Source organism: Lytechinus pictus, chromosome 11, assembly GCF_037042905.1.
Source record: "Lytechinus pictus isolate F3 Inbred chromosome 11, Lp3.0, whole genome shotgun sequence".
Classification (NCBI taxonomy): Eukaryota; Metazoa; Echinodermata; class Echinoidea; order Temnopleuroida; family Toxopneustidae; genus Lytechinus; species Lytechinus pictus.
The window spans coordinates 11,223,113-11,244,289 of record NC_087255.1 but is presented as its reverse complement, the minus strand read 5'-3'; the positions used below and the strand labels follow the sequence as shown (position 1 = coordinate 11,244,289).

The window sequence follows — 21,177 nt, the reverse complement described above, 5'->3', positions numbered from 1 at the left end:
TTAGTGCAACATACATGTATGAATTAACAGAAAGAATAAACAAGAGTGAGATACATGTATATTAATAAGACCCCTCTTACAGTGCAAGGCTGGGCCAAGCTTGGGTTGGGGTCAAGTTAAAATGCAGAAATCAACCTCTCTATTTTGTGCTTTTATAGTGGCAGGCCTGACCACCCTACATTTAACCTTTTAATATTTGTCATAGTAGGGCTCTACATGTAAACAAATTATTATTTGGTGGCAAGCCAGGTTCAGTGCTGCACCAGGCATGGGTCGCATTTGGGTCTAAAAAGAGGCAAGGTTTGACCCAGGCATGGCCTGGTTTTATTTTTACTGTAAACAGGGTCTTAAAGAGAGTTGAAGAAAGATTTGTTTTTCAAATATAGAAAAAGAAGAGATAAACAGAATTATATGAAAAAGGAAAAGGAAACAAATAACCCAAACTCATCGCATAGTCAAATGTGCACATACATGTACAGTTATGACAGTTGACTCCTTCTTGCACTGATTTATGGAAAGGGTCCTCCCCGAAGAAAGTGTTGTGAATTACTGAAAGCAAATTGAGGCAAATTTTACTGTTGGTGTGGACTGTTTTCATGTGGCCAAGAAGCAGAACGATTACCATAAGGTGCACAAGTTTTGAATTCATAAGAGATCACCTTACCTCTGACAAGTTAGGTGGAGGCGAGACCGGAAGAGGATCCAGTTCCATCTGACCCTGTCCAAGGAGGTCCAGTCCCTGAGGGGGAAGTCTAGTACCCTCTTCTACCCTCCCCTCTACCTCTGGCTCCATGGGCGGGGCTGGAGAGGATTGGATGACAGGAAGTGCTCCCCGCGCCACCACCAGCTGAACGTGGCTCCCAGATTGACGGAGGACGGACGCCACCTGGTCGCTGTTCATCCCTTCAAGGTCCGTCTCACCGATACGCAGGATGATGTCACCACTCTGAAGACGTCCATCCTGTTGATTTTAAAAAAGGCAATGGAATTACGGTTCATTTAAAAACAAAGAAAATAAATAATAATAATATTTGACACTATATCACATAATAATCTAATGTTTTTAAGGGCTTCCAAAGGACTTTGAATATCATTATCTTGGTATTAGCTCAGCAAGCTTTCACACAGCGTAAAAATATCTCAAGGAATATATCCATGCCAGGTACCCATTCTCCTCACCTGGGTCAAGGGCAGCACAGTCTAGATAAATTGCTTGCTGAAGGAAAACACGCCCTGGGCAGGATTTGAACCCACAACCCACTGACTGAAAGGAGACGGTAAGAACCACTAGACCACAATCCTCCTAATGTTGTAACCCGCACCCGTTGCGGTACGGGTTAACCTGCCGGTATGCCCCCGATCGCGGGTTGCGGGCCGGGCCGAGTTCATTCTCAAACCCGCAGACCGTCATACCAAAAAAAGGGAGAAGTAACGACGCATTATAAAAACATTGACAATGAAAATTGAGTAAGGATCATGTGCTTCTTACGTGGCGGATTCTTTTAGAGACGTAGATATTTCCTTTAAAAAAATGCCGGCGTATTTTTGTCTTGTGAACAGTGAACAGGACTGAGACAGTTCGACATAAAATACATCGAGTTGCTCTTTCAAAGGAGCGCCAGTGCAGCGCAGTCAGAGAAAGGAATGTTTTACGACTGGGAGAGGGGGAGAGAGAGAGAGAGAGAGGGGAGGGGATGTGTTCGGAGAATGTAGACAGAAGCCAGAATACATTGCGTAATCATGTCTGGCAAGGAGCGAGTGATAGCCACGTGGTAGAGATAGGATTGCTTTATGACTTGGAGTGGGGCGAGTCGAGCCCGTTTCCACGGCAACGCTCGCTGTTTGAGCTCGAGGGATTTGCGGTGCACGGCAGTGAGACAGTTGTTTGCTCATTGGATTACCAAATTAGGTCATGACCTGATAGAGCGTGCCGTCAGGTCAGAGTGTTAGCTGCCCTTTTTTGTAATTTTTTTGAAGACATGCTAAGCTAGTCTAGTCTAGTGGCTAACTAACCCTCCTTTTCGTTGTTTCATACATTTTCTGATGAAAACTGAAGCCCCCGCACCCTGAATGCCCAGATCTCTTAATTTTTCCGATGTACAATTGATTGAAAGTCTTTAAGATTTCTGAAGATGTAAAATTGGATTGCAAGTTTCTTGCAAATACCTCTCTCTTGACCGATCGATCGAGAGAGATAAAAAATAAATAAAAGCCTAGCTAAGCTAGCTAAGCACTAGTAACACGAGCTGTTTACGTAAGTTCATGGGCGCCCTCGTGCACGTTTGTATTAGTTTACAAAGAATTGGAAGAAATACAAAAACAGAAGGAAATAATATGGAGATATACAAGAAGAAAAAATTGACTGCATCATTATCCTGGTATTTATTTCAATTTGATTACTTTACAGACGAGGTCCCATAGAATTGAATATTGTAATTATGATTGTTGTGAGTCGCCGTGTCGACCGACCTGGACTGAAAAACAACATTGCCGATCTTTGCTGGGCAGCCTGGGCTAGCTAGCGCGTGCTGAGCTGCGGCTCCAATCAGAGGAGTTAATTGCGTACTGCTTTCAATTTCGAGATCAGAGCGGACCCATTTCGTGGTACAAAGTCACCCAAAAAAACATTTTCTCTCCGGAATAATAGGCAAATTTGCAAATTGTAAGTAAATTCACTCTAGGCTAGGTTAGTAGTTGGCATATATTTTCCTGATTTGAGCCTGTATAGTGTGGGGATTGCAGAAATAATATTTTTCATTTTTCAAAGATAAATTGACTTGCGGGTTAAAACCCGAGGGGTCAGCAGGTCCCGCTTGCAAATTATTGGATTATACGGGACGGTACGGTTCGGGTTTTCACTTGCGGGTTACAACATTAAATCCTCCCACTATATTAAACCATCACATGGTGAAATAAAAGAAGAAAGAGCATAAACTATATATAGGATTCTCCGATGCGATCAGTAAACATTTATAACCTTTGACCTTATTATCCTCTATTAACCATTCAAAATATATCCTCACTCGAATGTGTACCGGTACATGCAATTATGTAAACTTGTATCAGTCTCCAAAATGATATCATTTAAGAAAATGCATTATGAATCTGAATCAAGTTTAATAGAGCAATATAGAATGAAAATGTTTATGTTTTACTAGGAGAAAATATCAGATTGATGAGAGATTGATGATAAAGCTTACAGATTCAGAGATGATATCTGACTTCCTTTCCTCACATAAAACACTTTTATTTACACATTAATCATCGTGAAAAGCCTTTTGGAAATGTTGCATCAATACAGATGACAATGATACAGGGTTCCCAGCTTTTTAAGGAAACAAAATTCCCAGATTTTTCTCTGATGAAGTTTGAGAATCCCCTGATAATTACTTAAACCCATTCCCAGTTTCGCACGTTTTCTAAGTTGTTGCAGTGAATTATATACATTGCAATTTCAGTATAAAATTAAAAACAATAATGTAAAACTAATTAGTGAACACTAAAAAACCACCATAACCAGTCATTCAATGAATGTTGTTTTGATATGCAACAAAATATACCAGAGTCTGACCGACTACTGTGCTTTTGACTTTCGGGCTGATCAAAATTCCCTGATTTTTCCCCTCATTTGAGGCATTTTTTTCCTGATTTGAGGTAATTTTTTATCAAATTCCCTGACTTTTCCCTGACTGGAAGAATGTATAATAATTTTCCCTGATGGGCTGGGAACCCTGTGATACTAATGCTGGTTGACGCCTCAATTTAGAGGAAGTCTGCATTGATGGAGCATCCTATCATAGCTGCATGAAGAAACCAAATTCATATTGGCAGGGATGTGCTTTACGGTATTAAGATTTAAGTTTGGGCTACAGCTGGTGCACATGTACCTACAATCTTTCTTGATGCTTCTCCGATATCACAAGCTTGGCGGACAATGTATGTATTTTCAGATTTCAGATTCAGATTTTAGATTCATTTATTTCACACCTCTTTACAATACACATAAATACAAATAGAAAAACAGAACAAGTATTGACAAGTATATTGTATAAGTAACAGATAGTAGATAACATTTAATTATTCATGTAATTATTCAACATATTTTGCACTGGATCATAAATTTTAATATTTTGTATTGGATCATAAATTTTTAGAAATGAAAAATAATGATAGTAATAATAAACAGTGATGTTTATTCTTATGGAAATCCTTTACATAATATACCTTCAAAATATCACTAAAAACATGGTTACATGTAATTATGTGAGCTTTCCTGTAAATATAACTTTCATCCCCTGTTTTATTTAACTAATACTTCAAAAGTATACATGTCTCTTTTTTCCTTCCTTTTCTTTTCTGGACCATGATCATCTTTTCAAGATGAATACTGGCATATTACAAATATTCAGATTATTTCTATTAATAACATCCACTATACATTCTCTTGAAGATGACAAGATCACACTTGTCGAAATGCCAAGTTTGGGTGGTCCTTTTCAGGACCAACGCTTGCCCAAGAAAGATACATGGTGTACCGTGAAACCTACTACACTATCCACTGTACATGACGATATAATAGTGATTTGTTTTACATGTAATATTTCACGCTTGTATGATTTCATGAAGGTACACATTCCAGATAATTCCAACTACAAGGATTGATTATTTGTTGCATTATACATTATTCTGTCCCGGGTTTGATAGGTTTTCTGCTTTTATTTGTTCAATATTATTGTTTTACATTTTACATATGTACGTTGTGCTTTAATTTCTAAACAGACATCTTTCAAGTTATTTTCTTTTAGTTACGACCCCACGGAGGACAGCAATATTTTGTAAATATCACTGAAATGGGCTATAAATAAAAAAAAAGAAAAAGGGATTGGATGTCATTGAGAGAGAGGTTCTTGACAGGTGAAATCTGCTAAAAACTCAAATTCATCATATTCACAGATTGACCCATTTTAGACAGGTGTTTATCCCGTAGGCATTAGCTTTAAAGGCAACTCAGGGGTTTTTCTTGAGCCGCAATTGGTTCGCTTAAGGGCTTAGGATTTAAAAAGGAAAACAGGAAGCAATTTGGTTTGGAAAAGCTAGTGAAGACATTTCGGGTGCATTCAATCTGCCTTCCAAGGCTGTGTTCAAGCGACCGCATAAACCAGAATAACAAACACGATTCAAACCACAAACAAAAATAATGGGTTTGATCGATCCTCTCTCCAATGCTGTTTCTCCCTCGACTTGAACCATGCCAGTGCGCAACATAGTGCGCAGTTTGACCCAGGGAAGTATAAGTCCACTTATATGCCCCCCTTTTTTATTTTATATATTCTTCTTTCTTCCTTTTCAGCTTTTAAAAGTTACTCATGTCCGATGTTTATCTTTTAAAAAATATTACTAATAACCCAGCAACATAGTTTAATCCCGATTTCTCCATTCATTTTGATTACGCACAGGTTCACCCATGCACAACCATGTCGGGCTGTTTGGGCCAAAAACTACCCCGACAGCGACTTAAGTGAATGTCTGTCAGGACAAAGACGGGTTAGAGTTGTGATTTTACCTTGCTTCTACCCTTGTCAGACCGGGACAAAATATGGCAAAATCATTTCCAACTCATTCCACCCAACACCTCAGAAGGAGCGGTAGAAAATTGTGCATTTTTTTACCCGGACTTAATAGTAAGAAAAAAAAATAAGTCAGGAAAGTGTCTGTAAAGGCGGGGCTTGAGTCAGTTTAGACTGAAAGGAAATGCACATCTGAGCAGGAGAGTGTAATACAGCATTATTAGTTTTCTGCTGTGCTCAAACAATTTTTAATGACTGGATTGTGCATAACAACCAATGATTATGCACTCCTTCTCAGAATTCCACGTTTGTGTGTGTGTGTTTATAGCGACTTTTTGTTGTGACTTGTGACCTATGGAATATCACTTGAACGCAACCATGTTTACACTTTTAATACAGCTGAACATTTTTAAATTGTGTTTCTAGTGTGAAAAAGTATCAACAAAATGAAGGTAAGGTGACAACTGGGCCTCCGTCTTGTAAAGAGTTACGACTGATCTAATAATCTCAAACTACCATTATATGGAAATCCAACAATGTCATAATATTTTCTCCAGGAAATTGGCATGATGTCCTTTGTAAACAAAGAGAAGCACACTGAGTTTTCAAGAAAACTATGAATGTATGATTATACCTCACATATAGAGTATATTTTGAACAAAGATGCAATTTAGATGTTGACGTTGCTGGCTTTCCATAGTTGTGGTTGATTGGATCAATTGTAACTCTTTGTAAGATTGGACCCTGACCAGTGGTTTTCTTAAAGGACAAGTCCACCCCAACAAAAGGTTCATTGGAATAAAAAGAGAAAAATCCAACAAGCATAACACTGAAAATTAAATCAAAATCGGATGTAAAATAAGAAAGTTATGACGTTTTAAAGTTTCACTTAATTTCACAAAACAGTTATATGCACATCCTGGTCTGTACGCAAATGAGGAGACTGATGACATCATCCACTCACTATTTCTTTTGTATTTTATTATATGAAATATGAAATATTATAATGTTCTCCTCTTTGTCAAGTGAAACAACAATTAATTCCTCCATGAACATGTGGAATTAGCACTGTTTAATACTATATGGTTCAGTCAAGTTGGTCCTTATTGTCAAATCTGTAAAAATGAAATATTGTATATTTCAAGCAATAGAAAAACAAAAGAAATAGTGAGTGAGTGACATCATCGACCGTCTCATTTGCATGTACCTGAATTGTGCATATCAATGTTTTGTGAAAAATAAGAGAAACTTTAAAATGTCATAACTTTCTTATTTTACATCCGATTTTGATGAAATTTTCAGCGTTATGCTAGTTTGATTTTTCTCCATCCATTCAAATCAACATTTTCTGGGGTGGACTTGACCTTTAACAAATATTTCAAAATCAACTTTCATGCATGATGCATTAAACTACTCAAGTGTATAAAATCAATACGTGTGCATAATGTTGTAGATTTATTTGTAATAATGTGAATGGGGCATCTCTTGCACAGATCTCAGTATTGCTATGATGCATGTCTGTCAACACATTGATCTGGAACACTCAGACAGTGACTAAACCAACGATTTACAGCTCTTAGAGATAAAAACCCCTTTCCTCTTACAACTTGTTCTGTTCTTTTTATGCCACTGCATATGAATCTGCAGAAAAATATTAATCCTACTGTATGTATTTAAGTTATTTTGGGACCACGTGCTGAAAGATCTCTCTATTATCAATTTTTAATAATAAAGATATAAAGCCATTTTATGTTGGTTGGAAATTCCCTTATCATTATCAATTAGTAATTTGTTCCTAAATGTATTTTACTGCAAGGATTCCAACTTATATTCCTTCAACAACAAACAATTAATGAATAAATCTTTTGTAAATAGTTACTTGATTGGAAATTACAGTTGTAAATGCTTATTTCAAGAGATTGAATAATATACAAAATCATAAAACTATTTCTGGAGAAAATGTATTTACATGTTTATGTCATGCAATTTTCACATATTTGAAATTGCCCTCAATTTTTTTTCTTCTTCATATCAGTTATCAAATTTGAGTGAACATATATATGTACATGTACATAAAACCCTATATGTTGTTGGGTACATGTATGTAGTATCTCACATACCTGTACACTATTTGTACATGACACCTATTAAAATGTTGCAATCATATTTCTTACAGAGGCAACCAATACACGTACCTGTATGTGTTTAGTCATGATTTCTTTTGTTTTCAACTGTTGAACTTACGTGTACATGTATGGGTAGCGGGTGACCTTTGAAGCACACTATTACTTCATTAGAATGGAATGTCTATTATTAGCAGACAGTGGGAATATACACAAAGTACTTTGTTTACAAGCCTCAATGCACACTAAACTATCAAGTGTTTTTTTTGTAGCCTGCCAAGGAATCTACTGCATTTGTTTTGAAGAAATCAACAAGAACGAACCCGCTTGAATGCAAGTTGTGGTGACAATCAAGAAATGAGTTCAAACAGAATGCAATAAAATGACTATCAAAGTGTTTACAAGTGTGAATAGAAAAAATATACTGTTATGTTACGTGCCCAATTTTTCCCATAGAAATGTGTAATCCATGCAAAATCGATAAAACAAGCAAGGCATTCGAGCCACATATCAGTCTTTTTTCTTAACACTATCCCAGAGGTGCTTACTATATTTAATAGTGATCTTCAGTGCCATCATTGAATGATTTCACAGAGTTAGGTTGGTTCATTTTCATTTATGGTCTAATTGCCATTTCGTCCGCTCACCATTTTGTCTAATAACCAGTTGTTCCAATAGTCATTTAGTCCATATCCCACTTGGTCTAATTAGACTATTAAAGTGTTAATTGGGCAAAATGAATGTAAAATAAAGGTATATAAAAGACCAACTGGTTAAATGTGATGAAATGGTCAAAGACCAACTGGTGATTAGACGAAATGATTGGACCAAATGGTAATTGGACCAAATGGTTGTTAGATGAAATGTTGATGGACAGAATGGCAATTAGACCAAATGAAAATAAACCAACCTAACTCTGTGAAATCATTCAATGATGGCAATGAAGAACACTATTAAATACAATAAGCATATGTGGGATAGTGTTAAGAAAAAAAAATATCTGGCTGGAATGCCTTGCTTGTTATATATCAATTTCACAGCAATTGCTCATTTCTATGGGAAAATTGGGCACATAACAGGATTTTCTTCTATTCACACTTGTAAACACTTTGATAGTCATTTTATTGCATTTTGTTCGAACTCAAGCGGGTTCGTTCTTGTTGATTTCTTCACATCAAATGCAGGTTTATAAAGGAACAGGATCCAGATCTACCATATGGTTACGATGAAATATGATGAGAAAGATTTTCTCATCAAATAAGTTTTGCTGTCACTACAGGTACATGCACTTACATGTAGCTGTATGTTCGTTGAATACAACTAATGTACAACTAGTGTAAGGAATGGTATACATGCATTGGTATTTAGTAAAAAAAAAGTACTGAGTTAGCTTTGCATTGAGCCCCACCTCCTTGAGTATAAGATGGAAATGCTACATACCTGATCATGTTTATGTATTTGTAATTTAATGTTTGTAAAAATACAGATCGAGCAGTGCTCAGGTAAGTCCCCACCTTCAATATAGTTATTTCAAGCAACATGTCAATCTGAATAATGCTGGTTTAATTAAGTAAAAGACAGTAATTGCAGCAAACAATCATTTCATGAGAAAGCGTTTAAAATCAACGTTAATTACCACTACATTATCATAGATCTAGATCTGGTACATTGAAAAAAGCTTATGTTTTCAAAATCATGAAATCTGTGCTGAAAACCGAGAATACTGATGGTAACTAACACAAAAAGGCAAATGTGGGACAGCATATTAATATACCTTGGAAAAAATACAATTTTATAAAATTCCGTGCTTATTCTGCTCATTTCTCAGCAATTACACTTTTTTTTTCCAGAGCAAATCGGAACATATCTTTTATTTAAACATACAAACACTTGGGTGGTCATTTTATTGGTTTCTGTTTGAACTTATTTTGAAATCGTTACCACAAATGGTATTTATCTTGAAGATGTTGTGCAATATAAAAAACTGAATTTTGCCTACCTCTTCAGCAGCTCCACCAGGTACGATGGTTTTGACGACGATACCGATATCACGTACACCAACGATACCGAAACCAAGGCCGGAACCCTTGTTGTAAAGGTCAATGACCTCGATGTTGGGGGCAAGTGACTGGTCAAGCTCTCCTGAAGCCTATTTATAGAATGGATGAAACATCAAAAAGATAAATTCAGATATTCAGATGAGATATTGGTTAATGGCAGGGTATTGTCTGACCCCAATTTTTCTAAATTTTTACTTCCTTTTCTTAACTACTCACACCATGATTATTTACAAGCATCAAAACTTATCCATGAAGTGGAAAAAAGAAAGAATATTTTTCAGGAATATAGCAAATATAGGGTGTCAAACATACTGTACATGTTTAATAGCCATACTATTACACATGGCCAGTAGCCCACTATTTCTGAAACCACTCTGTGAATGAATTCAGAGAAAAAGGATACAAAGTATCTAAAAGTTTTATTTTCAATCAAAATCTTGTATACTATAATTCTGATTATTCACATCATTTGTATTGCACCATATATATAATTATATAGGCCTATCTGTATAAAAACAGTCATTGGCGCAAACTCCTCCAACAGAGTATGCAATCAACCGGAAATATTCTTTGTCGAAGATACATGTAAACATAAAGATAGTTAAGTTTATTATTCCTAAATACAATACAAAAAAGTTTATTATTCCTTAATACCATTACCATCAAGGTTTTAAAAAAATGAAAGAGTATCTCACCTGTCCTTGACCATAATCATCTGGTTCTTGATCTAGCTGCATCATCAACTCCTGATTGGTTTCTGGAAATGCCACGCCCCCTGCCACTCCCATCATAGCAGCCTGCATACCAGGCTCTTCCATCCCCAGGCCACGCTCCCCCATCCCACTAAGGTCATTCTGCTCGTGGGCCACCGTTGAACGACCGGGCGGGGCCGAGGACTCCGCCTTGGATGGGGTGGGGATGTGGAGCCCCCCTCGGGCCACGATCAGGTGGACCTTATCTTTGACCTTCTGGAGCATCCCGATGGCTTGTTTGTGGGATACACTGGAGTCAACGAGGGCACCGTTGATGGCTAGAATCTGGTCACTCTCTTGGAGATTGCCGTCTCTACAGTAAGGTAGATGAGAAAAATGTACACACTGGGGCCGCAGAACTGGGGGGGGGGTGCTGGAGGGGCCTCAGCACACCCCACTTTTATAATAAATGGGTACAAAAACATAAAAATAACCATTGATTGTGTTAGGGTTTTTTGCATGGTCAGCCCCCCCCCCCTTTCAAAGCCATTCTGTAGCCTCTGACTGGCCTGACAACAAAAATAAATATTGATATCAATTACCAATATGTTTACTGTCTAAGCCTGTCGTGATCTAATCATTAACAATAAAACTGCAGTTACTGTTTGGACTCAGAAAATCCTACTCCTAATGAGTTAAAAACAAATGATTCACAAATGAAGTTAAATTCAGGATTAATCTTTGTATCAAAGACATGACAACAATGGATTATAACAGTCTTTCCATACTTCTTTTCGAGTGTTGAGAATTTAAGGAAAACTGAAATAATCTCATTAATCTGCCTCTTTCAAAGCGAGATTGTGGAAACCATTTATGACTTGATTTCCTCTCCAGTGGAATCAAGAATCACCGATGAAAGAAATATTTTGCACAAGAGTATTTGGTTTGACTAAAAAGATCTACATATATATACTTCACATCACATGGTGAACATACATGTTTAACAGATGCAGCAGGCTTGAATTAAAATCATACATCATGATGATGATTGGTTTGGAGAAAATAGAGAAAATAACATTAATAATAACAATGATAATAAAGAACAACAGGGTACTAAAAAGAAGACAAAGACGGATGAGGGGGAAGTGAATAAGAAAGACAGCAATAACGATAACAATAAAAAAAAAGATTACAAACTGTTCAAATGTTAAATTGAAACATGCAGATCTCACATTTCTGGTTGCCTTGACCTCGCATGAACCCTGATACAGAAGCCCCTCAACCATCAATATTAGAAACCGATGAATCTTTTTAAGCCCACACACCCTTAACTACTAACTAGGCAAGCTGCAACTGGACACACAAACCGGGGATAATAACTTCAGATTTCCAACTCCAAACTAAATACCCCACAATGTTGGATGCTTCTTTTAATGAAACTTTGAACAAATCTTAACAGGATACCACGTTTACGGGCCCTAATTAGAAGTTATTGGACGGAGCGGCGATGCGCATCTGGTCGGTAATTAAGTTCGTTTTGGCGGGCCATGACCCCCCATAAATAGCGAGACTGTCCTGATTCATACAGTGGTGACAGACAACGACATCCAGGACTAATCCCTATCCATGAATAATGAGTATATCAGCAATAATGAGAATTAATGCACAATGTCAAAGCCTGAGGAACCGTTTCTCCTCAAATGAAGGGATTTAAAACACACACCCTGTCCTTTATAAACAGCGATAAGAATGGCAATGACATCTAGATCCAGTTGATACAGATACAATTAAAGATAAGAGTTTAATACAGTACCTCTAGATGGAATTCAAATGAAATTGCTTTTCAAGGAAGTCAAATGTATTTTTCAAATGTATTTTTTTTAACTGCACGCAATTCTTAATCCTTCCAATTAACAAGAATTGTATTCATTGTAAATGGTCCTTTTAAGTTAATTACTAGTATTTTAAAAGGTTGTACATGTACATGGAGGTAGCATATTTATTTACAAGCATAGTCCTACATGGACATCGGAATGGTTTTATAACTTTTATCAGAAGAAAAATAAGAATATATTGAGGTTTGATGAAACTCAGGTCTGATGATATTTTTATTGTAACATTACAAATCTTTTTTAAACAATAAGGAAAATTACTTTGTAAACAAAATAGTAAGTTCATGGAATTGATAGAATAAAAAATGACTCATATGATGTCATAAATTAAAACTTCCATTCCAAAAAAAAATTAATTTGGAATTTGGGATTTTCATCAAACCTTCATTTTCTCTAATTTCTTTGTCTTTTATATAATAAAAATAGCAAATAATTTGAGGCTAGACTGAACCTTTGCAGCAAACAATTATTTCATGAAAAAGTCTTTTAAATCAAGGTTAATTGTCAAAACATTATCATACGTCCAGATCTGATACATTAATGTAAACTTATCTCTTTAAATCATGAAATCTTAGCTCAAAATCGATAATTCGATGATCACTTACACAGAAAAGCATATGTAGGAGTCAGAAGGACAGTAAATTGATATTGCTTGGAAAAAAAAATTTACTGAATTCTTCTAGAGCTATTTGGCACATACATGTACAGGTATACGAAGTTACAAACACACTTTGGTGGTTATTTAATTGGATAATGTTCGAAGTCAATTTGAGATTGTTACCACAAACGGTATTTACATGTATCTTTAATGACAAAAGTTTACATAACACAACATACAGATGTAATAAACCTGTCTAAAAAGGTATATCTACAGTGCGTCCCACAAAAAAAAGGAAACTTGGATTCCCATTTACTTCCAATAACGGAACCAAATCCTTATTGGTCTTCATTTATATCATCATAAAATTCAATTTGTCTTCTTCATTTTGATACCAAATATGGTAGTTCAGGTATAAATGAGCAAGGAGAGTTTGGAAATTTAACGTCAAAATCAAGTAGCACAGAAACTTGGTTGAGATCTGTTCAAGAAGCTACAACCTTGCGCATTAGCATATCTTTTGTATTCTTTGTTACTTTTCTTTCACATGTCCCTACAAAACAAAGTCAGTGCTGATTGCCTGATTCACACGTGGGTAAATTCACATGTGAACTTTGGCGCAAATCGTTTCTGACATGCCTCAGAATTTATTGTTTTTACTCACCAATTTGAGAATAATTCAGTAAGTATTTGGTCTCGAATCAAAGAAGAGATTCCATTCTTACAACAATTAATGTTCATTTTATGATTGAAACGTACATTACATGTACATGTAACTACATGTAATTATATACTCCAAAAACCAAGTTTGCTTTTTGTGGGACACACTGTATAGGCCTAAATGTAACATGTACAACGTAAATGTATATTTTCTATCTTTTAACATGTTATCTACATGTAGATCTTATGTTAACAGTTTATAAAATCTAATAAAATTGTCTTCCTATACTGACAAGCAAATTACAAAGTTTGAAGTTGATCCATATGCACATGTACACGTAAGCCTGTACAAGACTAAAATACGAGAGGTTCCTGAGATAAATGCTAACAGTAACAGCTGAGCTTGAAATTTAAAAAGATTGACCTCAATCGACTTTATAATCTGTGACCTAATAACTCAAAATCTACATGTAATAAGTTTATCTAGATGCATATCAGTACCTTAGCTTGAAGAACTCGAACCAAGTGATATACATGTATGACCAGGCAAACATCTGTAATTGATTCATTAATTTCTATTTTTGTTGAATAAAAAATAATAATTAATCTATAAATTCAATTGAAAAAATCACTTGCTAGTGCTTCTCAGACAACCTTTCTCATGGAATACCAAGACAAATCAAGTGAATATGATAAACTGCAAAAACCAGATCACATCTTGAATAATCTCCTTCCACTATTAAAGAAAGAGTAGGCCTACAGTATACTGCTTTGAATTCTGTTGTGATAGTTTGTATCAAAGAATGGAGTAAGTCCAACACTGCCCATATTTAAAAATTCATGTCGAAAATATTTGAAAGATTACAAATTTTTTTATCTTAAATTGAATCTTGATCAACCATATGTGTGTGTATGTGTGTGTGTGTGGATTTTTGTATGTATTTTTTTTATTTACTCTCTAGATTATCATTGTATATTTTTTTCATCTCATTCTTGCTGTAATGTTCTATATAAGGGGCCCCTCTCACAAGCTCTGCTTCTATGGGGTCCCAAACCTATCATGTATTCTAATTTTTTTGTTAAACTGTGTAATAAGTCTCTTGTTTTGATTGGTTTAAATAAAACTTGAACTTGACATGAACTTATTAAGAATGTATGATTTTAGGAACAAAAAACAATTTCCTTTGCCAATGTGTAAAACAAAAAGGTACAAACCGAGTTTTATCCCCTGGTGTCTGTACAACCTTCAGTAGCAAGAATAGTCTCTAGCACATTATTAGACAATTGGTGGATTTGTTTATTACCCAATAGACTGAGCAGTCTCTTGATCAATGATGTAATACATTTTAATACATTTTTATATTCAAGTATTGCGTATTCCCAAATTTGTTAAGTCTGTTTACATTTATTTTGAAAGTGATACAATGTGCAATATCTTCCCGGTTTGTTCTTTATGTTCTCTTCTCCTTTTCCTCCTCTTCTCTCTTTCCTCCTTTTAATTCTTTCTTTCTTCCATCTTCTTTCTTGACCCCTTTCTCCTTTTTTTATACTCCCTCTCTGCCTCTCCCCTCCTCTTTCTTTTTCTTATTCCTTTTTCTCTTCTTCTTTTTTTCTTCTTGTCCTTCTCCTCCTTCATATTCATCTTATTTTGCTTCTTCTCCACCTCCTTCTTTTTCTTTTTCCTCCTCTTCTTCTTCTCCTTTTTCTCTTTTTTTTCTTCTTCCCTTTTTTTCTTCCTTTTCTTCCTCACAATTCTTATTACTCCCCCCCCCATCTCTTCCTCCTTCCCATTCCAATTGCCTTTACTATCCTAACTTATTCTGAACTATCTGGTTTAACCATTCAAACCATTTATGCATCCGTTTTAAGAAATACAGTTCAGGTTGTCCCCCCCCCCCCCCCCCCCCCCGTTTCATGTGAGTATTTTGTCAACTTTGAATAGATATTGTTTTTCCATTCCCTGCTTCTTCTTCATATCCCGTTTTCCTTTTTTTCTGTTATATTATATTCCTCCTTCCTTGCACGTCTTCCCTGGTCTTTCTTTATTCATACTGATTTTTCCCTGTTTGTTTTGATATTAATGTACAGTGTATATTGTTACATATTTCTCACTAGCTTTTAAGTATTCAAATGATATGTAATTGTGTATTCAATTGTACCACTTTCATTTTTGCATTGTCATTGTCAATAATCCAACTGTCATGGTTGCAATGAGTAATAAATAAATAAACTAAGGCTTCGACAATGATGCCAAGCTTTATTACTGTAGTTTCAATGGCATTTTTTTTAATGATCACAAGGGAATGAAACTAATATCATATTTGAAAACATGGAATAATATAGGGGGGGATTGTTATGATTAAAATGAAAACACAAGGGAGACGAACCGATCCATCTCTTTTCCCCCGAGGTATAAACATCAAGCAACTGTAATTAACACATAAATGTAACCCTCTTAAATTTCAAAAGCCTTCATGACAGAAAACGGGTATTAGTTGGAATAGTCACATATTATCATACCCTAACGACATGTACCACAATTGGAATTGTAGGCATACATACATGTATGTATTTCTTCTGTACTGTATAATGTACATGTATATGTGTATTGTTGTTTTTTCAATTTGTTAGCCCCATTCCAATCAAAGTTACATTTCTTTGACAGTTCCCTATTAAATGCATTGCAAAGTAGTGTAAGTACATATACTGTATGCGCATTAGATGTAATAAAACTTTTTAAATCATACCCACAAACCCATCCCCCCGCAAAATTTTTTTTTCTCAAAATGTATATACATGTACGTGTACGTAACATAACTTTAGGGGTAGTTGTACGTATGTATTAACAAACAGAAGTATAAACCAACTTTTTATACAGATTCTATATTCTCATATAAAAAAAAGTACAAATGGGAGGGGGCTGCATGTTGGTAATTTGGATTGTCAGACATACATGTAGAGGTGTTGTGACTCAATGGATATTGCATTTTAACCACAATGTCACTGATTCAAATTCCACTTTATACTATCACTCATACCCTTTGGCAATATATTCATTTACCTACAACCCCGGAAAAATATTTTAAATTCATTCCCTGATGAGAATGAGCCATTTTCAGGTAAAAGATTCTCATGATCATCTATTGACCCCACAGTCTAATCAGATTGGCAGCAGCACAAAGTCAGGTGATCCTATTTGCTGCATTTAAGAATTTTCATATTTTGGTTAATAGGTCAACAAAACAACCCAGAGTTCTATTTCAACACAAAGGTACATGTACACTGTATGGTATCAACTGGTTGTCTGTCGGCCATGATTTGCAATTGACAGACATATACGTTAGGCACCTTACTTAAAGTTAGAGTTACAGGAGTCCTTAAACTTCCTTGCAATGATACAAAACAATACCGAAGGGAATGCAGGAAAGTTCCTGCAAAAGAATGTAGTGCCTTGATAACAGGTTCAAAGCGAATTTCTCGCATTCCCCGTGGCTTTGCCATCATGCAAGGATTTAGTGATAAGCAGAAGCTTGAAGGAGTCCGAGGCTCTGACATTTGGTAAGATGCCTTATGGATTTGGGCATAATATCGAACAATTGAGTTCACTTACCTTGCTGCAACACCATTCTTCTGTATCTGCTGTACAAAGATCCCCAACTCTCCTTGATTCTCGCTCTTGAGTCCTACCACACTGAATCCAAGCCCTCGGCCTTCAGACTTCAACAATTCTATGCTCAACACCTCTCTGCCGAGGGCTAGTTCTCTCAGAGCCTGTTCTAGGTCTTCATTAGCCTTTTCGAGAGGAATGGATCTACTCTTCATCAGTTCATCCTGGTCTTCCGAATCGTCTTCCTCGTCACTCTGAGGGAGTGGAGCGGAAGCAACGGGCGCAACGTTATTCTTCTTGATGACACCCTCATCCCCTTCGAACACCTTATTCTCAAAGGCGTACGGATGCTGGGGACCAATTGAGACTCGGTATGGCTGCTCAGGTTCCTGGTCAGAATCCAGATCAGGTACAACCAGCTGTCCTTCACGGGTGAAGCTGAAGTCCTCAACAGTTTGTCCTGGAGGGCCATTTTCAAGATGGTGTTTGAGCTCCCGTACAGACTGCTGAAGGTTGAGGAGGTGTCTGAAGGAAGGACTGGCTAGGAGGTCTATCATAGAGGCAAACTGTTCACCTAGTTCAGGTTCTCCTGCTGCCATCAGTCTCCCCTGAAGACCCTGCAGGACACTCACTGCTCTCTGTGTGTCTGGGGAAAACAATTCATGAAGCAATATAGGATGATGTAATGGAAGGGTTAACTATAAACCAGGACATAACTCAAATATTGGTTATTGTGAGATTTAGGTTCCAGAACCTACAAATTCTAAAAGCCATTGTATGACATCATTCAACATTACAAATTTTTGGATTAAAAAAAAATAATTTACTGTAAGGCCTTCACTCTCTACAAATACATGTATATGTTTACTTTATTGGGAAAGTGTAGGGATTAATTTTCCAGGTATCACATTGCAAATTGCTCCACATTTTTTCATGAATACACAAATTTCCTTTGTGTAGCAATATTTTTTTTAATACGACTGTAAAGAACATAGTTGAAAGCTTTTCTCTAACAACCAGAAATGCCTATCAAATTTAAGTAAATCTATTCCCGAAAGTGCAATTTTTTTTCTTTCCCTTTAATATTGGACAAGAACATTTCATAACAAAGTAAATACAGGATCCTGGGAGCCGTTCTTACATGTAACTTAGTCTATGAAGTTCTCAAATAAACTGTTAATTGGAGATAGTGACAGCTCTAATTATCCGCTAACCACTTCATTAAGCCCAAGATAGCCTTGCTCTCCATAGACCAACTCGCCCTAATCTCCGTTCATCTAAAGACCCATATTTGCTTGCCATACCCAAAACTCGTACAAAAACAGGTGATCGCACATTTAGTGTTACTGCTTCTAAAGAATGGAACAACATCCCCACTTTCATTAAATCATCAAACTCTTCAGATCAATTTAAGAAACTTCTAAAAACATACCTCTTTTCCGATTAATTTCTTTTGCGTGTATTTGTATTGTAATTATTATGTACTTTTGTTTTAAATCGTTTGTAAACGCTGTGATATAGTTAACTATGGAGAGCGTACTAAATGCTAGTTATTATTATTATTATTAAGGAGGACAACCTGAACACATACATTCATGACACCTTCAAACTATGAATTCATATCTTTATTTTATTTGTAATGCAGCATCATTATAGAAACTATTTTGCTTTAAATAGATTTTTAGAAATTTGGTTTGTCCGTTTACTCACCTGCTACGACGGCCATCTTTGTTCAGTTTCTTGTTCAGTTTAATCATATGATCAATTGTGTATCTAGAAGAAAAAAAACCAAACAATTCAATATAATTAACACTTTGTGTGACATTTTCTATTAAAATAATGGGTGATCTCAACTTTGGTGTTGGGGTTAGAACTTACATGTAACACAATTCAGATTGTACCAGTCCTTAGCTTCGATACATTGCGTGAGTTCATAAAATTGGTCCAAATCAAAATGCCTCAAGATCTACAGTAGTAGTAAGTTTAGTCCCCGGACCAGTCTCAATTGAAGAAAATAAGATTTCATTAATCTCTCATCAACAAATACATGTTTCTACCCCGAGCTAGGGAATTCTCCATCTCAGTGTTGCGTATTCCCTTTTTGTGCTCCGCACAAGCATAGTAATAATAACAATAATAATACACAAGTGATTTGGTGGGTTCACAACACGGTGCGCCATCTATCAGTTGCAGCGGACAGGGCGAAATTCGCAGTGCCTCATAGGAAAAGGTCAACATCTCTGTTGTGCGTGCTAGTACTATACTGCTCAGCGCTGGGTGCCGACGTGGCTCTACCAGGCTGCATGTAGGGGAAGGCGGGGTAAGTTGAGCATAGGGGCAAGTTGAGCCACCGCCCCCAGGCCAATAATGAATTAGTTAGACATTATGGTGGTGTCATGTATTTTTTTCAGCCAAAAAAGTAAAAAAGGGTGTGAAATAGATAAGTGTTTTTTACACACACACTTCTTTACATATAATAAAGCATATGAACAACATTGTCAGTCCAGGTATGGATCTTCATTCTCGTCACAGTTTTTTACATGATGGATACATAAGAAATGTGTGGATGCGAAATTATCGCATTAAGTTCGGACTGGGGTAAGTTGAGCCAGCAAACATGGGGCAAGTTGAGCCATGGTAATTCTTATGGTAATGTAAATAAAAACACAATCAAACCTTAATAAGTCATCGATATGCAGGCAGAAAAGAGCAAATTCACATGACAGTTCTTTTACTTTTAGAGAATATTAGTATTTTTAGAGAATTAGTACGTGAAAAGACTTTAAATAAAAAATTGACACGCTGGTTCTTCCCGCATACATTTTGTACATAGTTTTTGCGGCTCAACTTACCCCCGAAGGTGGCACAACTTACCCCACAGATGGGGCAAGTTGTGCCACTTGACATCGTTTTTTTCAAAGGTCACAACGACTTTCAGTGTGGGGGTAGAAAGTTGAATAAAGGTGAAAAAGATTTCCCAATAATCATATTTAAAGGCAAGGTACTTATCATTAGTCATATCAATTCTATCATGCAAAATGCAAAAAGTGTCACAACTTACCCCGCCTTCCCCTACTGTTTACCTAGGGTCCAGCCGTCCAGGTGAGAAAAAAATGTTGCCTGCATATTTTTTTGCGAAATTTAGACCGTTTTGGGTGAATTCTTGCCAAATGGTTTTCATTTTTGAAGCATCCCCAGTCACATAGCACTGTGCGCTGTCTACGCCTGCGTGCGATCGACCTCAAAGTTAGAAATTTGGCCTGTTCACTGCAACTGATAGATGGCGCACCATATTGTGAATCCACTGAATTGCGATTAGTGCGCACGTGACTGATACCTGTTAGGACATTTCATGCATTGAAAAGATTGAACGCTGATCTATTCATCTTTTTTTGGGGGGTAAATCTAAACCAATTTCAACCATAACTTTAACTTAGAGGTGGGTGCATATAATAATTTGGGGGGTGCTTTGAGGAACATTTTTAGTGGGCCACTGCCTCAACCTCACATGAGTAGACTACATGTCTTGACTTGTCTTTCCGTTAATGCCTACAATCATTATATTGATTATTATGCCAGGACCAGCAGGTGCAATACACCGGGTGAACACCCTACTCTTTGATGAATAGTGTATTGGTTTAACATGCATAGGTTATAACTTTTCTATACACGGGACCAACATTTGCTTCCTTTCCGATGGACGAAGTGTTTTCCAACTGCATTCACACCTGCACTGAATACAGTGGTGAGGCACGCTTACAAACGGGGTCGGGACAACTCGGACCACGGGACATCTCGGACCGCGGGCCGAGTTGTCTCACCCATTACGAGTTTTTTTTTTCACAAATTTGCGTCTATTTTTCCGTCATTTCGAAATTTCTTGTAAAGATTTTCTAGAGATATGGTCTGATGGTAATGTTCTTCACTTTCTATTAATTTTTTTCCGCTGAAATAAATAAAAAAGTGTAATTTTAGGCG

The 21,177-nt window shown here is 36.5% G+C and overlaps 1 protein-coding gene across 4 annotated transcripts in view; it reads right to left on the bottom strand.

Annotated features, from left to right (window-relative positions):
• LOC129270809 (multiple PDZ domain protein-like) overlaps window positions 1-18,976 on the bottom strand; it is a 75,551-nt gene extending 56,575 nt beyond the window's left edge. For all 4 annotated transcript variants that reach the window (XM_064106737.1, XM_064106738.1, XM_064106739.1 and 1 more), the window contains exons 1-5: window positions 18,910-18,976; window positions 17,203-17,845; window positions 10,446-10,815; window positions 9,690-9,839; window positions 665-961 (exon numbers count right to left, since the gene is read on the bottom strand). In XM_064106737.1, the coding sequence (XP_063962807.1) occupies window positions 665-961; window positions 9,690-9,839; window positions 10,446-10,815; window positions 17,203-17,845; window positions 18,910-18,925 (1,476 nt within the window). In that variant the 5' untranslated portion in view covers window positions 18,926-18,976. The remainder of the gene's footprint in view (window positions 1-664; window positions 962-9,689; window positions 9,840-10,445; window positions 10,816-17,202; window positions 17,846-18,909) is intronic.
• Between the last annotated feature and the right edge of the window lie 2,201 nt (window positions 18,977-21,177).